The sequence below is a fragment of the Plodia interpunctella genome, chromosome 1 (assembly GCF_027563975.2).
Source record: "Plodia interpunctella isolate USDA-ARS_2022_Savannah chromosome 1, ilPloInte3.2, whole genome shotgun sequence".
In the NCBI taxonomy this organism is placed as follows: Eukaryota; Metazoa; Arthropoda; class Insecta; order Lepidoptera; family Pyralidae; genus Plodia; species Plodia interpunctella.
Genome location: NC_071294.1, coordinates 8,603,203 through 8,621,873, shown reverse-complemented (window position 1 = coordinate 8,621,873; position 18,671 = coordinate 8,603,203). Strand labels below are relative to the sequence as shown.

General features: G+C 36.6%; 3 protein-coding genes across 18 annotated transcripts in view; 2 read left to right on the top strand and 1 right to left on the bottom strand.

The window, feature by feature from the left end:
• Positions 1–156: 156 nt before the first annotated feature.
• On the top strand, positions 157–4,084 carry shv (shriveled). The gene is made up of 5 exons (XM_053744048.2): positions 157–744; positions 1,027–1,203; positions 1,839–2,006; positions 3,196–3,406; positions 3,886–4,084. The coding sequence occupies exons 1-5, from the start codon at positions 295–297 to the stop codon at positions 3,939–3,941; spliced, it is 1,062 nt and encodes a 353-aa protein (XP_053600023.1). The 5' UTR covers positions 157–294; the 3' UTR covers positions 3,942–4,084.
• A 208-nt stretch (positions 4,085–4,292) lies between these two features.
• The window catches only part of LOC128672456 (uncharacterized protein), a 14,705-nt gene continuing 326 nt past the window's right edge, over positions 4,293–18,671 (bottom strand). The window contains exons 1-22 of one of the 7 annotated variants that reach the window (XM_053749635.1): positions 16,200–16,356; positions 15,808–15,925; positions 15,476–15,611; positions 14,677–14,959; positions 14,422–14,551; positions 13,943–14,094; positions 13,302–13,638; positions 12,959–13,048; positions 12,630–12,656; positions 11,416–11,570; positions 11,037–11,054; positions 10,223–10,342; positions 9,570–9,680; positions 9,257–9,384; positions 8,933–9,108; positions 8,170–8,432; positions 7,693–7,851; positions 7,371–7,496; positions 6,766–6,989; positions 6,046–6,160; positions 5,292–5,525; positions 4,293–5,061 (exon numbers count right to left, since the gene is read on the bottom strand). In XM_053749635.1, the coding sequence (XP_053605610.1) occupies positions 4,906–5,061; positions 5,292–5,525; positions 6,046–6,160; positions 6,766–6,989; positions 7,371–7,496; positions 7,693–7,851; positions 8,170–8,432; positions 8,933–9,108; positions 9,257–9,384; positions 9,570–9,680; positions 10,223–10,342; positions 11,037–11,054; positions 11,416–11,570; positions 12,630–12,656; positions 12,959–13,048; positions 13,302–13,638; positions 13,943–14,094; positions 14,422–14,551; positions 14,677–14,959; positions 15,476–15,611; positions 15,808–15,910 (3,243 nt within the window). In that variant the 5' untranslated portion in view covers positions 15,911–15,925; positions 16,200–16,356 and the 3' untranslated portion in view covers positions 4,293–4,905. Of the gene's footprint in view, positions 5,062–5,291; positions 5,526–6,045; positions 6,161–6,765; positions 6,990–7,370; positions 7,497–7,692; positions 7,852–8,169; positions 8,433–8,932; positions 9,109–9,256; positions 9,385–9,569; positions 9,681–10,222; positions 10,343–11,036; positions 11,055–11,415; positions 11,571–12,629; positions 12,657–12,958; positions 13,049–13,301; positions 13,639–13,942; positions 14,095–14,421; positions 14,552–14,676; positions 14,960–15,475; positions 15,612–15,807; positions 15,926–16,004; positions 16,138–16,195; positions 16,357–18,671 lie in introns of those variants that run through there. The other 6 variants (XM_053749643.1, XM_053749610.1, XM_053749618.1 and 3 more) reach the window with 6 other exon arrangements.
• CYLD (Cylindromatosis) overlaps positions 16,449–18,671 on the top strand; it is a 15,894-nt gene continuing 13,671 nt past the window's right edge. For 2 of the 10 annotated variants that reach the window (XR_008404977.2, XM_064436057.1), the window contains exons 1-2: positions 16,631–16,973; positions 17,994–18,267. Coding sequence is in view for 9 of the 10 variants with exons in the window: in XM_064436057.1 (XP_064292127.1) it covers positions 16,917–16,973; positions 17,994–18,267 (331 nt within the window). In the remaining variant the exon portion in view is untranslated. The other 8 variants (XM_053749678.1, XM_053749713.1, XM_053749704.1 and 5 more) reach the window with 8 other exon arrangements.

The window sequence follows — 18,671 nt, the reverse complement described above, 5'->3', positions numbered from 1 at the left end:
GTACGAGGCTATTTATGATTGGCTGAATGATTTAAACGTGGTCGAGAAAGATTTGCCTGTTATTTCAAGACGATAAAGTTTAATTTTTATTGATAAACTAGGGATTTCAGTTGTTATGGAATTAGTTTCAAAATCGGCCAATCAAAACGGGACGAATTGTCTGCACACACGCATACTCTTGTCAAATCAAATCAAGTGTCAAATTCACGAAATGTGTTGAACTGATGAAGAGTTTTAATTCTTTTAGGTGTTAAATCTTTTTATCTCCTATAGTTCCTAGGCAAAAATATCAAAATGATCAGTAAAGCTGCTTATGTGTGCTTAATTTATTTTATCAGTGCTTTAGTTATTACACTAGCCGGTCGCGATTTTTATCAAATACTCGGAGTATCTCGTTCGGCATCTACGAACGAAATCAAAAAAGCTTATAGAAAATTAGCAAAAGCCCTTCATCCTGATAAAAATCAAGATGATCCAAATGCATCACAAAAGTTTCAAGATCTTGGAGCTGCATATGAAGCGCTGTCGGACCCTGAGAAAAGAGAACTGTATGATCGTTGCGGCGAAGATTGTCTCAAGAAAGACGGTATGATGAATAACAACGATCCATTCTCGAGCTTTTTTGGTGACTTTGGCTTCCACTTTGGTGGAGAGCCCCAACAGCATGAGGCCCCACGCGGCGCTGACGTCGTTATGGAACTGACTGTGTCATTGGAGGAACTCTACAATGGGAATTTCATAGAAGTAAGTGTTTTTAATAGTTTTTTATTGTATTGTAATGGAGAAATAATCATCTTTGTTTATTCTATTATTATTTTCTGTTTAGATGCCAGTGCAAGCACTAAATAAGTAAATTAACCTCCCATTCGGGGACCATTATGACCTGACAACTTTTTTGGGGTGTTAGTTAACAAGTAACCCTATGTTGGCAGAGACCCATTAAATCACCTTTTCAGAGCCTGAGGATCAATGTTGCATATTCAGTTGTAATTTGATGTTGCTATATATTTACTATGTGCATTTCAGATAACACGCAATAAGCCAGTAATTAAAGCTGCCTCAGGGGTGAGGAAGTGTAACTGTCGTCAAGAAATGGTGACAAGAAACTTGGGTCCTGGCCGGTTCCAGATGATGCAGCAGACTGTATGTGACGAATGTCCTAATGTGAAATTTGTCAATGAGGAGAGACTTCTGGAAATTGAGGTACCTACCTATTCTATATAATTTCCTCAGTGTATAAAGAGGGTTAGGCCCTTTTGATACTCTGAGGAAATTATACATTAATTAATCTAAGTAATTATACACCAAGGCATAGTGTTATACTTATCTGCAATTTGAATTCACAATATTTCTAATTTTAACAATAAACAAAATAATTTGTGATTATTTAAATTATAATAATATATCATTATAGTAGTGGTAGTTAGTTTATGTGTAGTTAATTTATATAATATTCATTTTTAAAATACTCCTGATTTTGTACTTAAAATACTCACTTATATCACATTTTCGAAATATACTTAGATAGTTGCCCGCATTATATTCTCCAAACTTGTTTCTGGTCAAATACTCTCTGAGTAAAGCATACTATATACATAAAATATTTTTAATATATTTACAATTTACAAACAGGATAATTTTGCTGTGATCTTGCCCTAAAATAGAACCTCTTTACATATGTTCTCCCTTGGATGTCATGAGATGTCACTGAACAGAACATGAAAGTGGATGCCATTATCTATCATGATGTGCAATATAAAAAACAGTTCAAAAAACAATTCTAAAACTCATGACGTGAAAAAATTACATAACTAATAAACTCTATTTTATTTCTTCAGGTTGAAGTTGGTGCCCCAGATGGACACAAATCACGACTAAGAGGAGAAGGTGAACCACATGTTGATGGAGAACCTGGGGACCTCATTATTGTGTTAAGGACAGAAAGACATCCACAATACACAAGGAAAGGTGATGACTTGTACACCAATGTCACAATATCATTACAGGTTAGTAAACATTATATGAGACATACACATTAAAAGCTAATGCACATCAACACACATGCACTTTTTTGTATAGAATTTTAAAGTGTGCATACACAATTTCATACAAAAAAACATGAGTATGCGCATCTGTTTGTGTGCACTGGAGTTAGCAGGTTGACTCCACATTTATCTAATTGTCCCAGAGCCTGCGCGACGCACTCTTTTTGTTATCGGGAACTATTTAATTTAAATCAGCGATTTTATCACCCACTGAAATAAAATTATTTTATTTCCATTATTATTTACTGGAGTTTCTTTGTTGTTTAGGCTAAAACCAACCCTGATTGTGACATTTTGTTATTAGTATCTATTTCAAACAGTTTTCAGTGAATCTCTATTCTATCTATCTCTAGTCTATTTTCTTTAAGCCTGTAGAACTGTGTATTATCTTTGCAATTGATTGTATTTTAGAAAACACTAACTATTAGCAATATTTATGATTTTTCTCTTATCAACTTGATTCAGAGTTGGGAATAAGCAAACACATTTTATTACTCCAATTAAATCTTTATTCCTAAACAATATGCAAGCAAAACTCTGTAAAAATAACTTTTTGTGAGTGGCAGTTTGAAGCGGTGGTGTAATGGTCAAGACGCCCGAATGTGGATCGAAAGGTCCCAGGTTCGAATCTTATTTGTTCCACATGAATTTGTATACCAATCTGACTGAAGGTGAAGGAGAACATCTTGAGGACACTGGTTGATGATCTTGAGGACCTTGTGTGTGAAATGGAGAAGGAAATTGCACACTACTCAAGTGCCAAGAAAGTTGTGTTTTTCATTCTATGTATTAATCACGACTCTCAGCCATGAGGAAATACAACTTTGAAGAGAAGAAGATGATTGGCAAATAACTGATCCAAATCATCTAATAAACAGAAATAATTTCACTACCATTATCATATTACATTACACATTTGAAGTTTGTACACATTTCACGTAGGTACATTCCCATTAGTAAATTAGTTGTTTTCATGGCTAAGATGCCCAATGAAATCAAACGAAACACAGCAGGGCCGACCCGGACCAGGGTCGCCGCACATAGATTGATTTGAAAATCTATGCAAGTAACACAAATATGCTGAGAAGAAGAAATTGTTTATAGATAAAAATTGTGACATATACACAAAAAAATGTTAATTTTGTTACAGGATGCCCTGACTGGGTTCACCCTGGAGCTGCAGCACCTGGACGGACACACGGTGGCGGTGTCCCGGGACAAGGTGACGTGGGCGGGCGCGCGCGTGCGCAAGAAGGGCGAGGGCATGCCCAACTTTGAGAACAATAACCTCCACGGCAATTTGTATGTCACGTTTGACATCGATTTCCCCAAGCAGGACTTCACTGATGAAGAGAAGGAAGGTAATAATGCAAAAGTTTACTATATTGACCTATATATTTTCACTTTTTACAATAGTCGAAAATTATTTAACAATTAATCCCTGGATGTCTACAAAACTTTAAGCCAAGACTGCTTTTCAATAGTAGCTCTTATCGATACGCAATAAGAACTACCACTGTTACACTATAGCATACAACACTTATCTATAGGAGAATTGTCACCCTGGGACTCCACTTCGATAGTGGAGTGGAATTTCGGAATAAAAAATAAACCGTGCTGTCAGAATGGCCACTCAAAATCCATCTATTTAGTATTTATAGTTGAATAATAGACGGCAATATTTTGCAACTGATTCATCTGTATTTGTAATACTGCCTATTAAAAATTATTGCTATAGTCATTATTTTATATTTGCATGAAATATTCCTGCCAATATTCGAATTCCATTATTAACAATTTTTACTTGGGTTGTAATAAAATATTATTGCTTTTTTTTCAGCATTGCGGAAAATACTTAAGCAGGCACCAAATAACAAAATATACAATGGACTATAGTAGCAATACTGCCAATAATAATTTATTTAAGTAGTTAAATGAGTGCTGTGAATGGTATGATATGAACAAAGTCAGGTTTGTGTGACAGCCAGGTCTTGTGTTAATGTGCGATTGTTTTGTAAAATAAACTCTAATACCCAGTCTTTCTTTTTGTCTTATTTTTCTTTCAAATGTATTAATCACCTGAAAGAATCTTACATGATTTTTCATAATTGTGTCATCTAGCGACAATAGGTAGTTAGCATTTTGCATTTACAAGCTTTAATTAAAAATCCCTGAGAATTTAGTTTACTTAATATGTAATCAATATTCGAGAGGAAAATTCAAGGGTTTACTAATTTAAACAACCTATACTTTTTAAATTTATTTTATTTTTGTAAAAATAAAGTTTTGCTTAACCATAACAATGTAATATAACAATTATATGAAGTACATGACCATAATTTGCGGTCTTATGGCACACTTTATTAAATAGTTTCAACACATATTTTATCTGAAATAATTCAAATCTACTTGGAATGCCTATAAATTTTTCTACTTTAAACAAATATTTGCAATACAAATTATTTTTCTTAGATATAATACAGAATATTACAAGTCCTTTAAATATTTATTCATAAAAATAACGTAAAATTTGATATCTATGCAAGGAGTCAATCAATACTAACGAAAAAAAACATGATTTCAATACACTTCGAAGAGAGACAAAATATAAATTTGTAATGTTGGGAACTCGATGCAATATAGAGGCAACAAATACCTCCTATGCCTATGCTCTTTGATAAAAAATAAATTCGTTTATCACCACGGAAATCATATAAATTCTTAATTAGGTCGTTTTTTCTTTGCTAAGACAGATACTTCTCATTTTCTTCAATACTTCATAACAGATATTTTAAAAACGTTATAAACTATCAAAAGCAACAAGCAATAGGTATACAACATACCCTATAGACGTATGGAGTTAAGAGACGAGGCAGGAGGGGTGCGCGGTGGTGACGAGGTCGGTGGCGGCGGCGGCCTGCAGCACGCTGTTGACCACCGCCCGCGCCAGGTAGCCCACCGTCACGCCCGGCGCCGCCGACCCCAGCGCCTCCGACCCTACCGCTAACCCGCTGTCCTATAAAACAATATGACAAGTCGTTAGTCCGGTGTTTCAATCTGACAATATGGCAATCTTAGCGAATAGCTTTTTAGCGAAGGATAATTTGCGCGCCACAATGGTCTAACAATTAGGGATGCTGACGAAAAAGTAGGAAAGAGGACCCTCTGCTCCCACTGTATTCCGCTGTATTCTGACCTAATACGCTCAAATGAGAGAGAGAGGGTAGACTTTGATAACAAAGTGACCTTAGCGTAGGTTTCATGTGCGTCGTCGAGCAAGCGGTCGAGATCGAGCGGCAGCTGCAGCGTGAGCTCGGGGTTGCGGCGCAGGATGGTGGCCAGCACACACAGCAGCTCCACGCTCAGCTGACGCCGCGCCGGCCGCGCGATGCGCACCAGCGCCTCCTCCACCAGCAGCGCGAACGACAGCTCCGAGCGGGACATGTTCACCAGCGTCGGCTCCGCCGGGATCGAATGGCCCTGCGACAGACGATAACAAACTTTGCCGGTTTCGACATACATTATTTTACTAGCGATATAAAAAACTCATAATACAAATTACGCATTTGCGTTGGCAACATATATACGAGTATGTATTAGGCATTTAACTCCTAAATCTCTCTCAATTTTCGGATACTGTATAAGTCTTAATTTCTTGATGTCTCAAGGAAGGTGGTTAACGTGTGAAACCGGGGCGAGTTGCTATATGGCACAAGTGTTCATTTGAGAACTGATTAAGAAGAAATCGTTCTTCTGAATACATAATGATTTATTTATACCACACCTGCTATGAATTAAATAAACAACAAAGAAAATAATTTCAATGGGACCCAGTAACAGTTTATCAATAACACATTCAATATAATAATGACTACGCGCCGAGTCTTGTATCTTGTTATGAGATAAAAATTATAACATAGTTTACTAATTGAACTGTTTGTTACAGTGAAGATTTATAGTAACAAATTATAGTCTTTAAATTGACTAAAATGTGACTCACATGTACTATGATGCCCTTCGGCGTTCGCAGCAGTATATCCCAGACTTGTATGTAGAAATGTTTGGGCACCCTGCAGAGGCAGCCCTCTAGCTGTCTTCGTTGCATCGGAGTCAGTCTGGGGAAGAATTACAAACATTTATTAGAAACGGTTATTAAGAAGGTTGCTTTCTAAAGCAATCTAATTTGACAATAACAGACTGTTCTAATAGAAAGTGCTTTATTTAATCGAATAAATATTCGATTTACATACAGTTTCTAGAAATGCCTTTCTGCTAGTACAGTCAACAGCACCTCAAGTTACCTCGCATGAACCTCTATGGCGCGGCAATAGCGGCGATTTTGCAATAAATTTGGGTAGGTTGATGTGCTGTTGACTGTACATGTATAAATCTGCCCAAAACTAGTGCAACAGCGTTGATATTTACCACCCTCACTATTTATTCTACTCACCTCGACTCGACTCACCCTTCTATTTATACTATAACGAATTTTCCATTACTTATTAATGAATCCGATAAAAATTGGAAAGATGGCGTTATTTTGAAAAAAATACGAAATGAACTATTCATTGCTTGTATAAGAATTCTTTAAATTGTATGCAACCGTCTTCACGCGAGTCAACTCGCACTTGACCGGTTTTATTTGTTATATCTTCAAGCTTTATTTTGCAATGTTGCATACTATGCCTGGAAAGATAACAATAAAAGGAAAGATACTTACCCCTTCTCGTCAGCCCAGTCGGAGACGGTGAGCACCCGGATGAGCAACGTCCTCAACTTGTACGGCGAGAGGCTCTCGAGGGTAGCATCAGGTCGTTTCTCCTCCGGGAACAGCTCCAGGTAGATCCTGATGGCCTCCAGCACCCAGCCCACGCGGATCTTCAGTATGCCGCGGAACATGTCCGGGTTCGTGCCGATCAACCTTCCGCAGTAGAGAACTATTTCCTATGAGGAATATTATTTCAATTTGCTTGTAGGAACTGTGATCGTGTTCCGTTCAAGGCTGTGATGCAGCGAAGCTCGGTACAGATATAAATATAAACCTTAAAAATTTTAAACAATTTTTTTCGCAATTTCACAACCTTACCGTAATCTTACTTGGGAATGCTATTGTCAAATTGCCAAGACTTGTTTTCTTATTCGCTGCGTACTACATCAGAAAGGACATGGGGTGATCCTGTTCTACGGCGAAACCACAGATTATTAGTCGCGACTATAATTAAAATAACGATATTAATCAAGTACTTTCTGAGATCCAGGTGGTTTCTCAGACCAATATCAAAATATAGTATATCAACCATTTTGGATCATAGAAGAGTAGTTTACCTGCTGCAACACAGCGCCGATGACGTCATAGGGCTGTATGGTGGAGTACATGACGGCCTGGATCTCGCCCGGCGTCATGGGCTTGTCGAACACTGTCTCCTTGTGCCCGATCACCCCCACCATCAACTGTTAAAAATACATCATTTAGAGCCCGTTAGCTGATAACCTATATGTAACATGTAGAACATATAACATTAAATATTGTCTTTCACAAGTAAGTGTTGGATAGGGCTAACTGGGAAATAACTCAGGCAGATTTATCTAACCGTTAGGATACAAAATTGTCGCTTTTGTTAACTAGTTATGAAACAGTGCTGTAAACCTGCTTGCCGTTGACGAGGACGGTGGTGATGAAGGGGCTGATGGAGTCGACGGTGTGGTTCAGTCTGGAGGAGCAGTAGCGCACGGCACGCCAGTGCCGCAGCACGCCAGCAGTTTGGTATAAGCTCTTCAGCGAATCCAACGCTGTAGAACCGTTCACCTGGATTTAACATCAACATTAACGATGTCAAAGATCGCTCGCAAGATGTCGCCCTACTTTTATTGTAAAACGTCAGAGTTAAAGCATGATTCGCGTAGCGAATGCAGAAAGAGAATATATAGTGCGAGTGAAAAGCGCGAAATAATCCATACTCAGGTTTCGTTGTAACTGCGCCTGTTCTTGTCATAAATCTGTAGCGTACTTAGAGTTATGAATGCAAATTTAAACGATGGAAAAAAGTGTAGCTTTGACTTTGAAACAGGTAATTTACGAAGTTTCAATTCGAAAGATGGAAAAATACATATGATATATTCTTACCTCATACATAGGGCCTTCTCTCTCCAATAAAATTCCCAACAACTGGCATTGCGCGTAAATATTATCGGTGGCCCTCAACGCAGATACCACGTCCGGGGTGGAGCGGTGTTTGTACGTGTCGTAAGAAATTGTATCTTCCCTGTAAGTGAGGGTGCGGGGGACGTCGGTCAGGGATTGGTAGCCGATGTACTCGTGTTCTAGTTGCTTGAACTGAGTGAACATCTCTGACGGGAACTCGCCTTGACTCATGAAGTCCAAGTGTTCTATAAACGTGTCATTAAACCATGTTCACTTTGTATGCAAAAGAGAAAATATGTCTAGACACAAAATATCTACGACCGAAAGAAACTACAACCCAGTATGTACCCAATATTACAATGCGTTGTAGTTTCTTTCGGTCATAGTTTTTTGTTTCTCTAAGTGTTGTCCATGTTTTTATCCTTTACATTGCAAGTTTCGTTGGCGGTCGAAGGGTCCAGTGACTTATCTTTCGTAACAAAATGCGACCGAAGTCTTTACGATGACTAATATTTCAAGAAGATTGGTTGAGTACATATAGCGTGAAAAGGTAACAAACTTACTTTCGCATTTATAATATTAGTTAGGATCAGGCCTTGTCCGCAGCTCCGGCGGTAACTTATGTTTGATAGTAGATAAATAGTAGATAACATCGGCCCAGGGTATTAGCAGTGAAAGTGTGAGAGGAAGACAGACTTTTTCATTTATAGTATTACTAAAGATTGATTTGAATATTTCAACTCACCCATGCACGAGCTGGAAATGAGATTCTGCAGCCGCCCGAGCCTAACCTTGACGCCGTCGCAGTGGCCCTTCTTCAGCATCGCGAACAGGTCCAGCATCTGCTTGAAGTGCGGGTCCCGCATGTGCTCCTCGCGCACCAGCAGGCACACGGTCGGACGCCCGGATAGTCGCCAGTATCTGAATAACGTTTACCCACTTTTTCAAATCCGCCCCCTATTTTTGAAAAGATGTGATATTTTTTTCGAAAATATGTTTTGTACATTTCCGGAATCGGCAAAGAATATTCCATATATGTAATTACAATTTATTATTTTCAGACACTCACTTCCCAACGAACTGTAGCTCCGTTTTGATATCGTCGATGAGAAGCGCCATGTCTCGGTACAGATAGAATTCAGAGACTTCAAATATAAGTGGGTAGCACAAAACTGTCATGCCACAAACTCGATAAATCTGAAAAACGCAAAGTTAATACAGAGGATATCTTCAATATTACGGCAAATTTAAGGTATAAGGTACATTTAATTTATATTCCATTTTTAAATTACATTGACTTTTATTTATTAAACAATATAACTGAAAATTATAAGACAATCACCCTTAATAAGGATCACAGTTTTTTTAAAATATATTTTTACCTTACTCGTTCCTAATGATCCCACAGGTCGTATTGGACGACCAGTCAGCTTTAATTTCTGGCACACGCCCAGCTCTCTGTACACGTGTACTAGCTGCGTTGAACTACAAATCTAAAACAAGTTAAACATTTATTTTAAAACAAAGCTACCTATTATTTCTATATTGCTATATATCGAGGCGTCAGAGGTATCGAAGGTACCTCATCGAAGGTCAACCTTTGGGTATTTTGTACTCTAAAACTAATTGTACTAGATAACTATGTATAGCTAACTATTTACTTGACACTATATATTCAGGAGTCGCAATACCTGCCTATAATACCCTAATATATTTCTATCATATTTATTTACTGAATGTGAATGTTTCTGAACATTGATGTATGTTTTATAACTATGCTTCATACAACAAGTTTCCAACACAACCACTTATGTTAAAACCTTGAATAAAGCCCATTCCCAATACTTCCATAAGAATGCATACTTAATTTAATATAATGTGTGTGTTTGTTTGCCCTTCGAATGACTTGAATAAGTCAAAACAGAGCTTTAGATTAGGGTGATTTTTGGTGAAGAGATAGTTGGAAGAACTGGAGAGTGACATGCAAGCTACTTTTAGCCGCGAAGCAACAGCTAGTATAATAAAATAATTTTACCTGTACTGGTTCGACTTCGTGCGGCGTCTGGGTCTGTATCCCGTAGGTGCCCATCATAGCCTGGAGACGCATAGACTCCGCTATCAGCACAACTTGCACCACCAAATCCGTCGCTATACCCTAACAATGATTAAAAGTAGTATTAGTAAATAGACCTACGTTAAATATTATATGTAATAGATAATAAATCGGCGATTCGCACGAGCCCTAATTTGACTTTAAAGTTTAAAAACGTTGAAAGAAATGCCGAAAAATAAATTCGTTCAACAATTTTTAACTTTATTTGTATGAGAACAAAGCTAAAATTCATCAACGCGAAATTCTAACGCCACGGTAATATAGCGCCCATGCGAACGACCACTAAATGCCATAGTTGATAGGTATGACTCGTTGCGTGCGATTCATGACAAATGCGTGCATCTGATTAATGTCTTTCTCACGGAAATATAGTGTTTCTGGTAAAAAAAAAATGGAGGCTTTTCCTTTTATGTATCGGAGCTGTTCTGGCATTAAGATTATTTGCTAAACATTTTCAGTATTAATTGAAAAAAGCTTAACCAAATCATATTGCCAATTTTAGTGTTATTTTTATTAGATCTTCTTTGGTAAATAAAGCTACAATTCTAAATTTACTCTCAATTGGAAACATTTTAATGATGCTGAAAATAAGACAGAAATTAAAGAATAGTATTTGAGCGAAACCTCATGCAAAAATAAATGTCGTATAGTTTTCACATAGGTAGTTTCAAATTTTGTTTATCTCAGGCGGCGGGCGTGCCATGCTTATAATTTCGACTACTTTTCAAATACTTACGGGCGCCGAGTATTTAGCCTGCATCGGTGCGTGAAAGTAAAAATTTAGAAATTATGAGTTTGGCAAATCATAAAAATTATATCAATTTAAAGACTCATCCACCACGGATCTAATCTTTTCTTATTGTTTGTAAAAATATTCTTCCCGTCCTAATTTTCGTTAATGTCGTGACATATAGACTAAGGGACATATAGCTTTAATAGCTGATAGGTAACAATAACATTTTCAAAGAGGGTTGACGTCAGGCGGTCGGCATTTAGTAGCAAAATATTCAAAATGTAATGGTAATTTTACGATAACTAAGAGGCACCACAGCTTCTAAAGTAACCGGTCACCGGGACCACACGAAGATGAGAGAGAGAGAGAGACAAGTAGTCACCTGGAATGCGGAGTAGCGTCCGGCGCGGCGCGGTCGATTGTAGGAGGGCAGATAGCGGCGGATGGGGTCCAGCTCATTGACGTGCAGCAGCCCGCCCGTCAGCAGCTGCGCTAGCACGAACATCGACTGCGCCCACAGGAACAAACCGCCTGTATCTAAATATTTGGGTGTTAACTATTCAACTAATAGTTGTGTTGGTGAGATTATTTTTTTTACAAAGTTAGCTTTTATTTACAATATATGAGTTACTTGCGCTAAAATATGTTTTGTCACTATGACGCTTTTGATACATTCACAGGACAAGACAAAACATACTTTAGTATGCTTTAAGTTTTACTGAATAAGAGGCTATACGTATGGCGGAGTGTTAAGTTTGCCGTTAAGACCGCCTTGGTGTATTACAAAATGGTACACGTCGGCAAAGTGACGCATAAATGTCACCCCCACCTGTGTGTTGGCTACAAAACGAATGTGCGAACGTTGTAATGACTCAGTCTTAGCTCTAGCTTAGGCGCTTTGACGAACGGTCTATGTGTGTAGTCAGTGAGTGAACACTGGTGTTAATTCGTTCAGGTACCTCTGTGATTCCTCTGTTCAGTAAGTTACTTGGTTGATTTCTTCTATGATAGTGGCTATCTGTGCAATGAGACATTTGTTTGAAATGCATTATGATCGATTAGTAGGTTGTCACGTACAGTTCCATGCAGAGTGAGGCACGGAACCTTAACGTGAGAAGGTAGGGGTGAATTATCTTGCCGTGATATTAGGCAACAGGCTTGATTTCCCGACTAGCCCGCAGGGCCGGCCATGTTGTTTTGATATTAATAATTATAGTTAAAATATGAGCAAGAAATTAGTTAAAACCAAAATGTCATTTCGAATTTACTGATAAACTGCAAACTCCAAATTTAAAATGTGAAATGTTATGTTTTAGTAAGCACATGCCTTTTCACCTAACAAAAGTCGGTACGGCATTTTATTCACGATATCCGACGCAAGATACTAAACGCTAAAAAAATTTAGTGACAAGCAGGAAAACAAAGAGAAAATGTTAAATATGACAGTAAAGAATATAAAGCCAAGAACTATTTTTCTACAAAATAAAATTTTTCGATGGATAATTAATTAGCACTAAGCAAATTCGGTAGTTAGGTAATAAAATGTTAGCAAAAGACTAAGGTAAAAGCATTTCCACCTACTGATTCTACTTTTACCTTTATTTTCACTATCTGCCGGAAGATCTGCAATTGTTATATAACCTTTTTAAAACTGTCGCTAATCATAAGCAGATTGCAACCATATTGGTCCAAATAATATGAGTAGGTAGGATCTAGCAACAAGCTGTAATATTAATCATATTGTAAAAAATATTTATGAACAACTTATCAATTAATAATGAATTTATTTTTTTTAGAAACAAAGGATTCAAGCTTAACTTACATCGTGATACTTTTGTAAAAGAAAATGAATATACACGTGATTTTTCGCAGTCAATTTTGTTCAAAATTAAGTATGTGATGTATGTAATGTACATTTTACTTACTAGCCGGCACCCTCCGCACTGAATTGGGCTCGTTACGTTCATTCTCGACGCCCTCGCGAGGGACGTAGTAATACCAAGGTATTACAGGGTCTGCACAGTAATATAATGAGACATTAAGAAAATAAACTGTAACGACTTTTATTTAAGTCATCTTCATAAACGCAGTATTTAAGGTACTTGTCTAATTAAAAAAAAACCTTTTTTGTGAAAAAGCTTGCATGTACAAGCAATCATGGTTGCAAGCGTCATTTAACATGGAGCATTTGGACGAGTGCTTTTGAAAGCATTGACTTTATCAAAGTCATTATTTTACAGATGATTCTAAAATGTGTGATCCTATTACCTCCAAATTCGTCCATATAAATTCTTGCTTTGAGTAGTTTCTGGTACTCTTCCACTTGTTCGGGCAATGTCCGGAAAACGCCATCAATAATCATCATAACATAAAACAACGGCCACTCAGACTCTATACCATCAAATTCTTTCAACTCTCCTTCATGGTAATACCTCCTACTGGAGTCTTCTAGAACACATTTATATCCGTCGCGGCTAAATCGTTTGAAACCATATTTGCCCTTAAGTCGACGTAAAATATTTGTTTTTGTGAGTTGTAATAAATGTTCCTCATGGGTTGCAAAGGCTGGGAACGATATTGTGGGTAAAAGGGCAGCATCTACACCCTAGAATTGAAAAGATTGACACCATCACACTTCAATTTCATGTGTGCTGCGCCCAAACTTACGACGACAGGCTATATGATGCACACTACTAATTGTCACATACCCTTTCGTTTTCATAGCAAGCGAATGAGATAGCAATAATTCGTGACCATCATGCTACGACGAATTTTTGCTATATGTTTCACTTACTATGACTATGTGTGACAGTTCGCAGTGAGTTCATGCGAACCTTCTTGCGATAGTGTGGGCGTAGCATTATAGTTTTGATGGCTTGTGAACAGTCTTTAACAAATTTTCAACATACCTTTGAGCTGGATTCTCTGGGAAGCATAGTTTCAAAAATACTTCTGTTTCGATTGTGCGCATCTATGTCAACATAAACTACGCTCCACGAGGCACCCTTGTCTCCAAACAGGTTACATCCATTAATAGCTTCCAATGCGGCCTTGGCCATACCTTAAACGAAATATATAATTATGTATTTTTTTACTTTACAGTAATATATTACACTAATATTATAAAGGCGAAAGTTTGTTCTTCATGCTAGAAGAAGTAACAAATGTTTTAGCGTAAATGACTGTTATGAATGAATATGATGTTTGGTATTGGGGTAGCTGATACCTTGGATTAATACATAGGGTACTTTGTATCGCGAAAGTACACACTTCCAGGATTTGGTCTGGCCTGTCTTGAAACTTTGGTAGTCAATGGCGCAATTTTTTGCTACTGTAGTATAAAAAATGTTTGTTTAAAATGATCCATGGGGCGCATTAGATAACATACCAATAGATGAAGCATGTATTTCAGGTTTTCCATCATTATATTTGGAACCTCTCTCCCACATGCCAAAGTCTGGTGTTCTGTATGCTCGCTCAACATAGTACACTAAATTTTGTACAAATGCTACTTCATCCTGAAAGACGATAATAAATCGGATACAAAGAATCAAGTACTACATGCATGCAAATTAAACAATTTTTATTCTGAAACAATACTATAAATAAATCATATGAATATTAAAATTAAAGGCATTGTTACCTGTGTATAAATTATTTGCAGCCCTGATGTGATCATTTGTACCAAAAATAATAAATACAGGGACACCACATCTATTTGCAAATGGTGATATTGATCATCAGAGAGCACCGGCTCTCCTGTAGTAAGATGGAATTTCACATGAAGTGAGTGTGCAGCACTCTGCCGTGTCTTGAAGGCCTCCACCCGGGCAGACTGCTTCACCCAACACTCGAGGATGCCACGCATGCATTTCACTGTGCTTTGGCCCAACTCATGTGATTTGCCTCTGTCATCATCAATGCGCCTGGAAAAATAAAGATAATTTTAAGCTTTATATTTTATGCATTTTTCAGTAACTTACAGTTTACCACAATGAAATCTGTGTGGTTTAGAATAATAGCTTATAGATATTTGGAATAGCTTAATTTTCTTGTAGAAATGGCTATCACATTAGTACTTTTTATTATTATTCTGTTTATATGTGTCTCACTGCAGGGCAAAAGCCTCCCCTTTTTTCTGCCTTGGGTTTCTGTCATGGGCCATTTGTTACCAACCATACTGAGTACTATTTGTAGATTATGTTAAAAAATAATCCCAACTTCCCAATTGTAATCTACTGGACCAATTGTTCTGAAATTTGGTACATGGGTAGAAAATAAACTGGAATAACACATAGGGTACTTTTCATCCCGAAATTCTAACAGGAGTGAAGTCCCGGAGCACAGCTAGTCATTTATAACATAGTCATATCATAGTATCAGGAGTTTTGTGACAGTAATAAATTCAAATAGGTGCTAGTGAATTAATTATATGAACATACCTATAAGCTTGATAGAGACCCCATACAGCTGATGCACAATATATACTATCCCTTACACTTGCCACATGGAGGTCTGATGACATGACAGGAAAGAGTCCTGTTATTGGACTCTGAAACCTCAATAGTTGTCTTTTCACTGAAAATGACAAAGATATAATTTTCTTAATCTCTTAGGATATAAAATATATATTTATATTTTATAATTTAAAAAAGTGATATATTTGGACCTGGGTTCTGATGCTAAGACCTGAGAAAGAAACCAGGAAAATGCTCAGATGAGAGAGAGATGTTCTATGACAGTTACACAAAATATAAGAATTCATCTTTGTTACCGATAGCATAATAAATATCCAACTGTCTGACTGTGTCTTCATAGTTTGAGATCTTCAGAAACTGATGGGCATTAATATCATCTATACTACCCTGACGAATCATAATGTCGGGTGTAGCCTGAAAAAAGTTATGACATTATATACAAATGTTTATAATAATAAAGTTTATTGAAAGTTCAGTACAAAAATTTTCATACGATTAGAAACATTTATATATGCTGGCTGACACTGATCATAGTACATACTCCGTTGTCCGTAAATTAACAAAAAATGTAATAGAAATAATTGCAAAGCTTTTTTTGTCATTGAGAGGTCATCGTCTATATATCCAACAACAAATAAAATGAAAGAAATGTAGGAAATTGTTTATATGACAGCTGAACTGTACCTACTTTATCCACAGATTTTCTTATATTCAAGTTTCTGTCATTGTAATATTTATTTGAATTGGTACTGTTAAAATTATTTATTACAAGTTTATTTCATCAATCACTACTAAAAAGCAAAGCGAAATACAAAACCAATGACAGTGACAATAACTCATTAGGGTAATAATAAATTTGTCAGTGTCACATAACGATTGTCATCATGACAATGACAATAGACTTTTTTCAATGGAGTGCACATCTAAGGTGCACGTATGCACGCACGAGCGCCAATACGAGCACGTCACTACGCACTAGCAACTTCGTGGGGCAATCCAACAAATTTTCGGAAAATGTCCAGTAACTGGGTATACATGATACGTGCAACGTGCATGGTACAAATCGTAGGTACGTATTCCACTAGCAGTAGCAATCAGCAGTTGGCAACACTCCCCATTTGTTATCAAACTCGTCAAACAACGCAAGGTAACAGGAAGGAAGAAAGAAATAAAATAAATAAAAGTACCTAACTTCCTATTTGCGAATGCAGTAATAATCTGGTAAAAGTTTAGTTTACATAAATTGAAAAATTATAAGTTTACCCGAATAAAAAATATTTTGTTACAAAATACATGTAGACACCTACCTAATTTTTATATTTTTGTGTTTGTTATGAGGATTTTAGATTAGGAATAAAATACATGTGTCATCGATGTATTTGACCAAACATATTTCACAAAAATAATGAGTGATGAGTCGAAACATGGAAACAATGAAACAGGCAGCAACCGAGATGCACAGGTTTACATTCAACAAAATTAAATATTGGTTTACTCACAGCTAAGACAGGGAATAGGTTTTCTAACTGCACGTTTTTCACATAAAATGATAATGTAGCAACAACAAACAATATTGATTTATTCATTTCATTATATATTTTCTCAATCATATTCGGGATATTGTTAATTACGACAATTTTTCAAGGTATATATATTTGCAGTTTTTTGTCATATACATAATCTAATATTTACACCATGGATTGAAAACTATCTAATTATGCAAATATATTTTGTATTTTTATCGTAGTAGAGCAATTCTGCACCCCTAACTAGGGTGCCACAGGCTTACTAGTTAGTATGGAGAGGTAAATGGCAAAGCCATATCATTACCATGGATGCTGTTGTATGTGTTTCACAATATGACAACTTAAATGGGAAGAATGCCACAGAGATTATGAAGAATGTCATCCATCAATACTTCTTACTTTCAGTAGACATCATTACATTGAAAGTGATACAACTTTCTACTCTTCATAATTAGCTAATTCAACTAACATTTCACTATACAAGACATCCAAATTAGTTTCAATATTTTACTAATGATTACATATGCATTATCTATTTGCACAAGCAACTAACAAGACAGCTTTGTGTGACTCTTTATTTATAAGTAATATTATTTTCAAATTCCAATAGAAATACTTCTAATAAATCAATATGTAGTATAATAGATTGTGGTATTTTTTGCTATTAAAAAAATATATAGAAATTTGATTGCATACATTTTTTAACAAATGCTTTAGTACTATTATTTTTATTTACATATAATTTTTTTAAATTGGTTTGATATTTTAAAAAGTAGTACTACTAAACTTTTGTGAAGGACACATCTTTATCAAGACCTGATTTTTTTTACTTTAAATAATTATCATGAACAAGGTGAATATTTACTGGAAGATCTTACTGAAAATCAATTGATTGGGAAACGCCAATATTGGGACATCACAAACAATTCTCATTAATTGTTTACTATTTTGTATAGATTGATTTATTCAACCTGATTGCGGGCAGTTGGCCGCCTGCACCACGAGAGCCCGAGCGCTCTGAGTATGGCTCTGTGCCTAGGAGCCACAGACGAACTATGCAGCGCTCACCACAAAATGAACGAGTGAAATCTTTGAATCTGATCGCGCACCTGGCTCCAGAGCGTCGTCGCAAGACCACGCACGCGACACTCACCACCACAGCTGAAGAATCACGATCAAAGACCAAAATGGTCCAAGAGCCCAAGAAAGTTGAGACAGGCATCCTTGTTGGTGGGTATAATTTGTTTATTAAATACGTTGTCCTCAGAAGCTTCGCCCACGGGAAAATATATCGCGTGGATTGGTCATACAACATTTTAGTCTCTCAGTTTAAAAAAAAGCTAGTCTATGTTTTAACTCTTGTCTTTAACTATATGAATACAAAATTTCATCAAAATCGGGCCAATGACTTGCTGTCTAACAATGACAAATAGACTTTCGCATTTATAATATTATTATACTAAATCATGGGTATTTTACAGATATCATATTAATGTGCATAAAATTCCGCCGCAACTTCAATGAGTTGTCTACTTGTATTCTGTTAATGTTCCTTTGTATAACAAATTTCAAGAACATAGGATGTGCGGATTTAGCTTGAAGAGAAAACAAACGAAACTTTGACGATTGTTATA

What these genes read in the sequence shown, in the direction of transcription:
- shv (XM_053744048.2), top strand. Translation starts at nt 295, where the DNA reads ATGATCAGTAAAGCTGCTTATGTGTGCTTAATTTATTTTATCAGTGCT. An exon ending in ATGTCACAATATCATTACAG is followed by an intron (nt 2,007 to 3,195) that starts GTTAGTAAACAT and finishes ATTTTGTTACAG; the next exon opens with GATGCCCTGACTGGGTTCAC. An exon ending in CACTGATGAAGAGAAGGAAG is followed by an intron (nt 3,407 to 3,885) that starts GTAATAATGCAA and finishes CTTTTTTTTCAG; the next exon opens with CATTGCGGAAAATACTTAAG.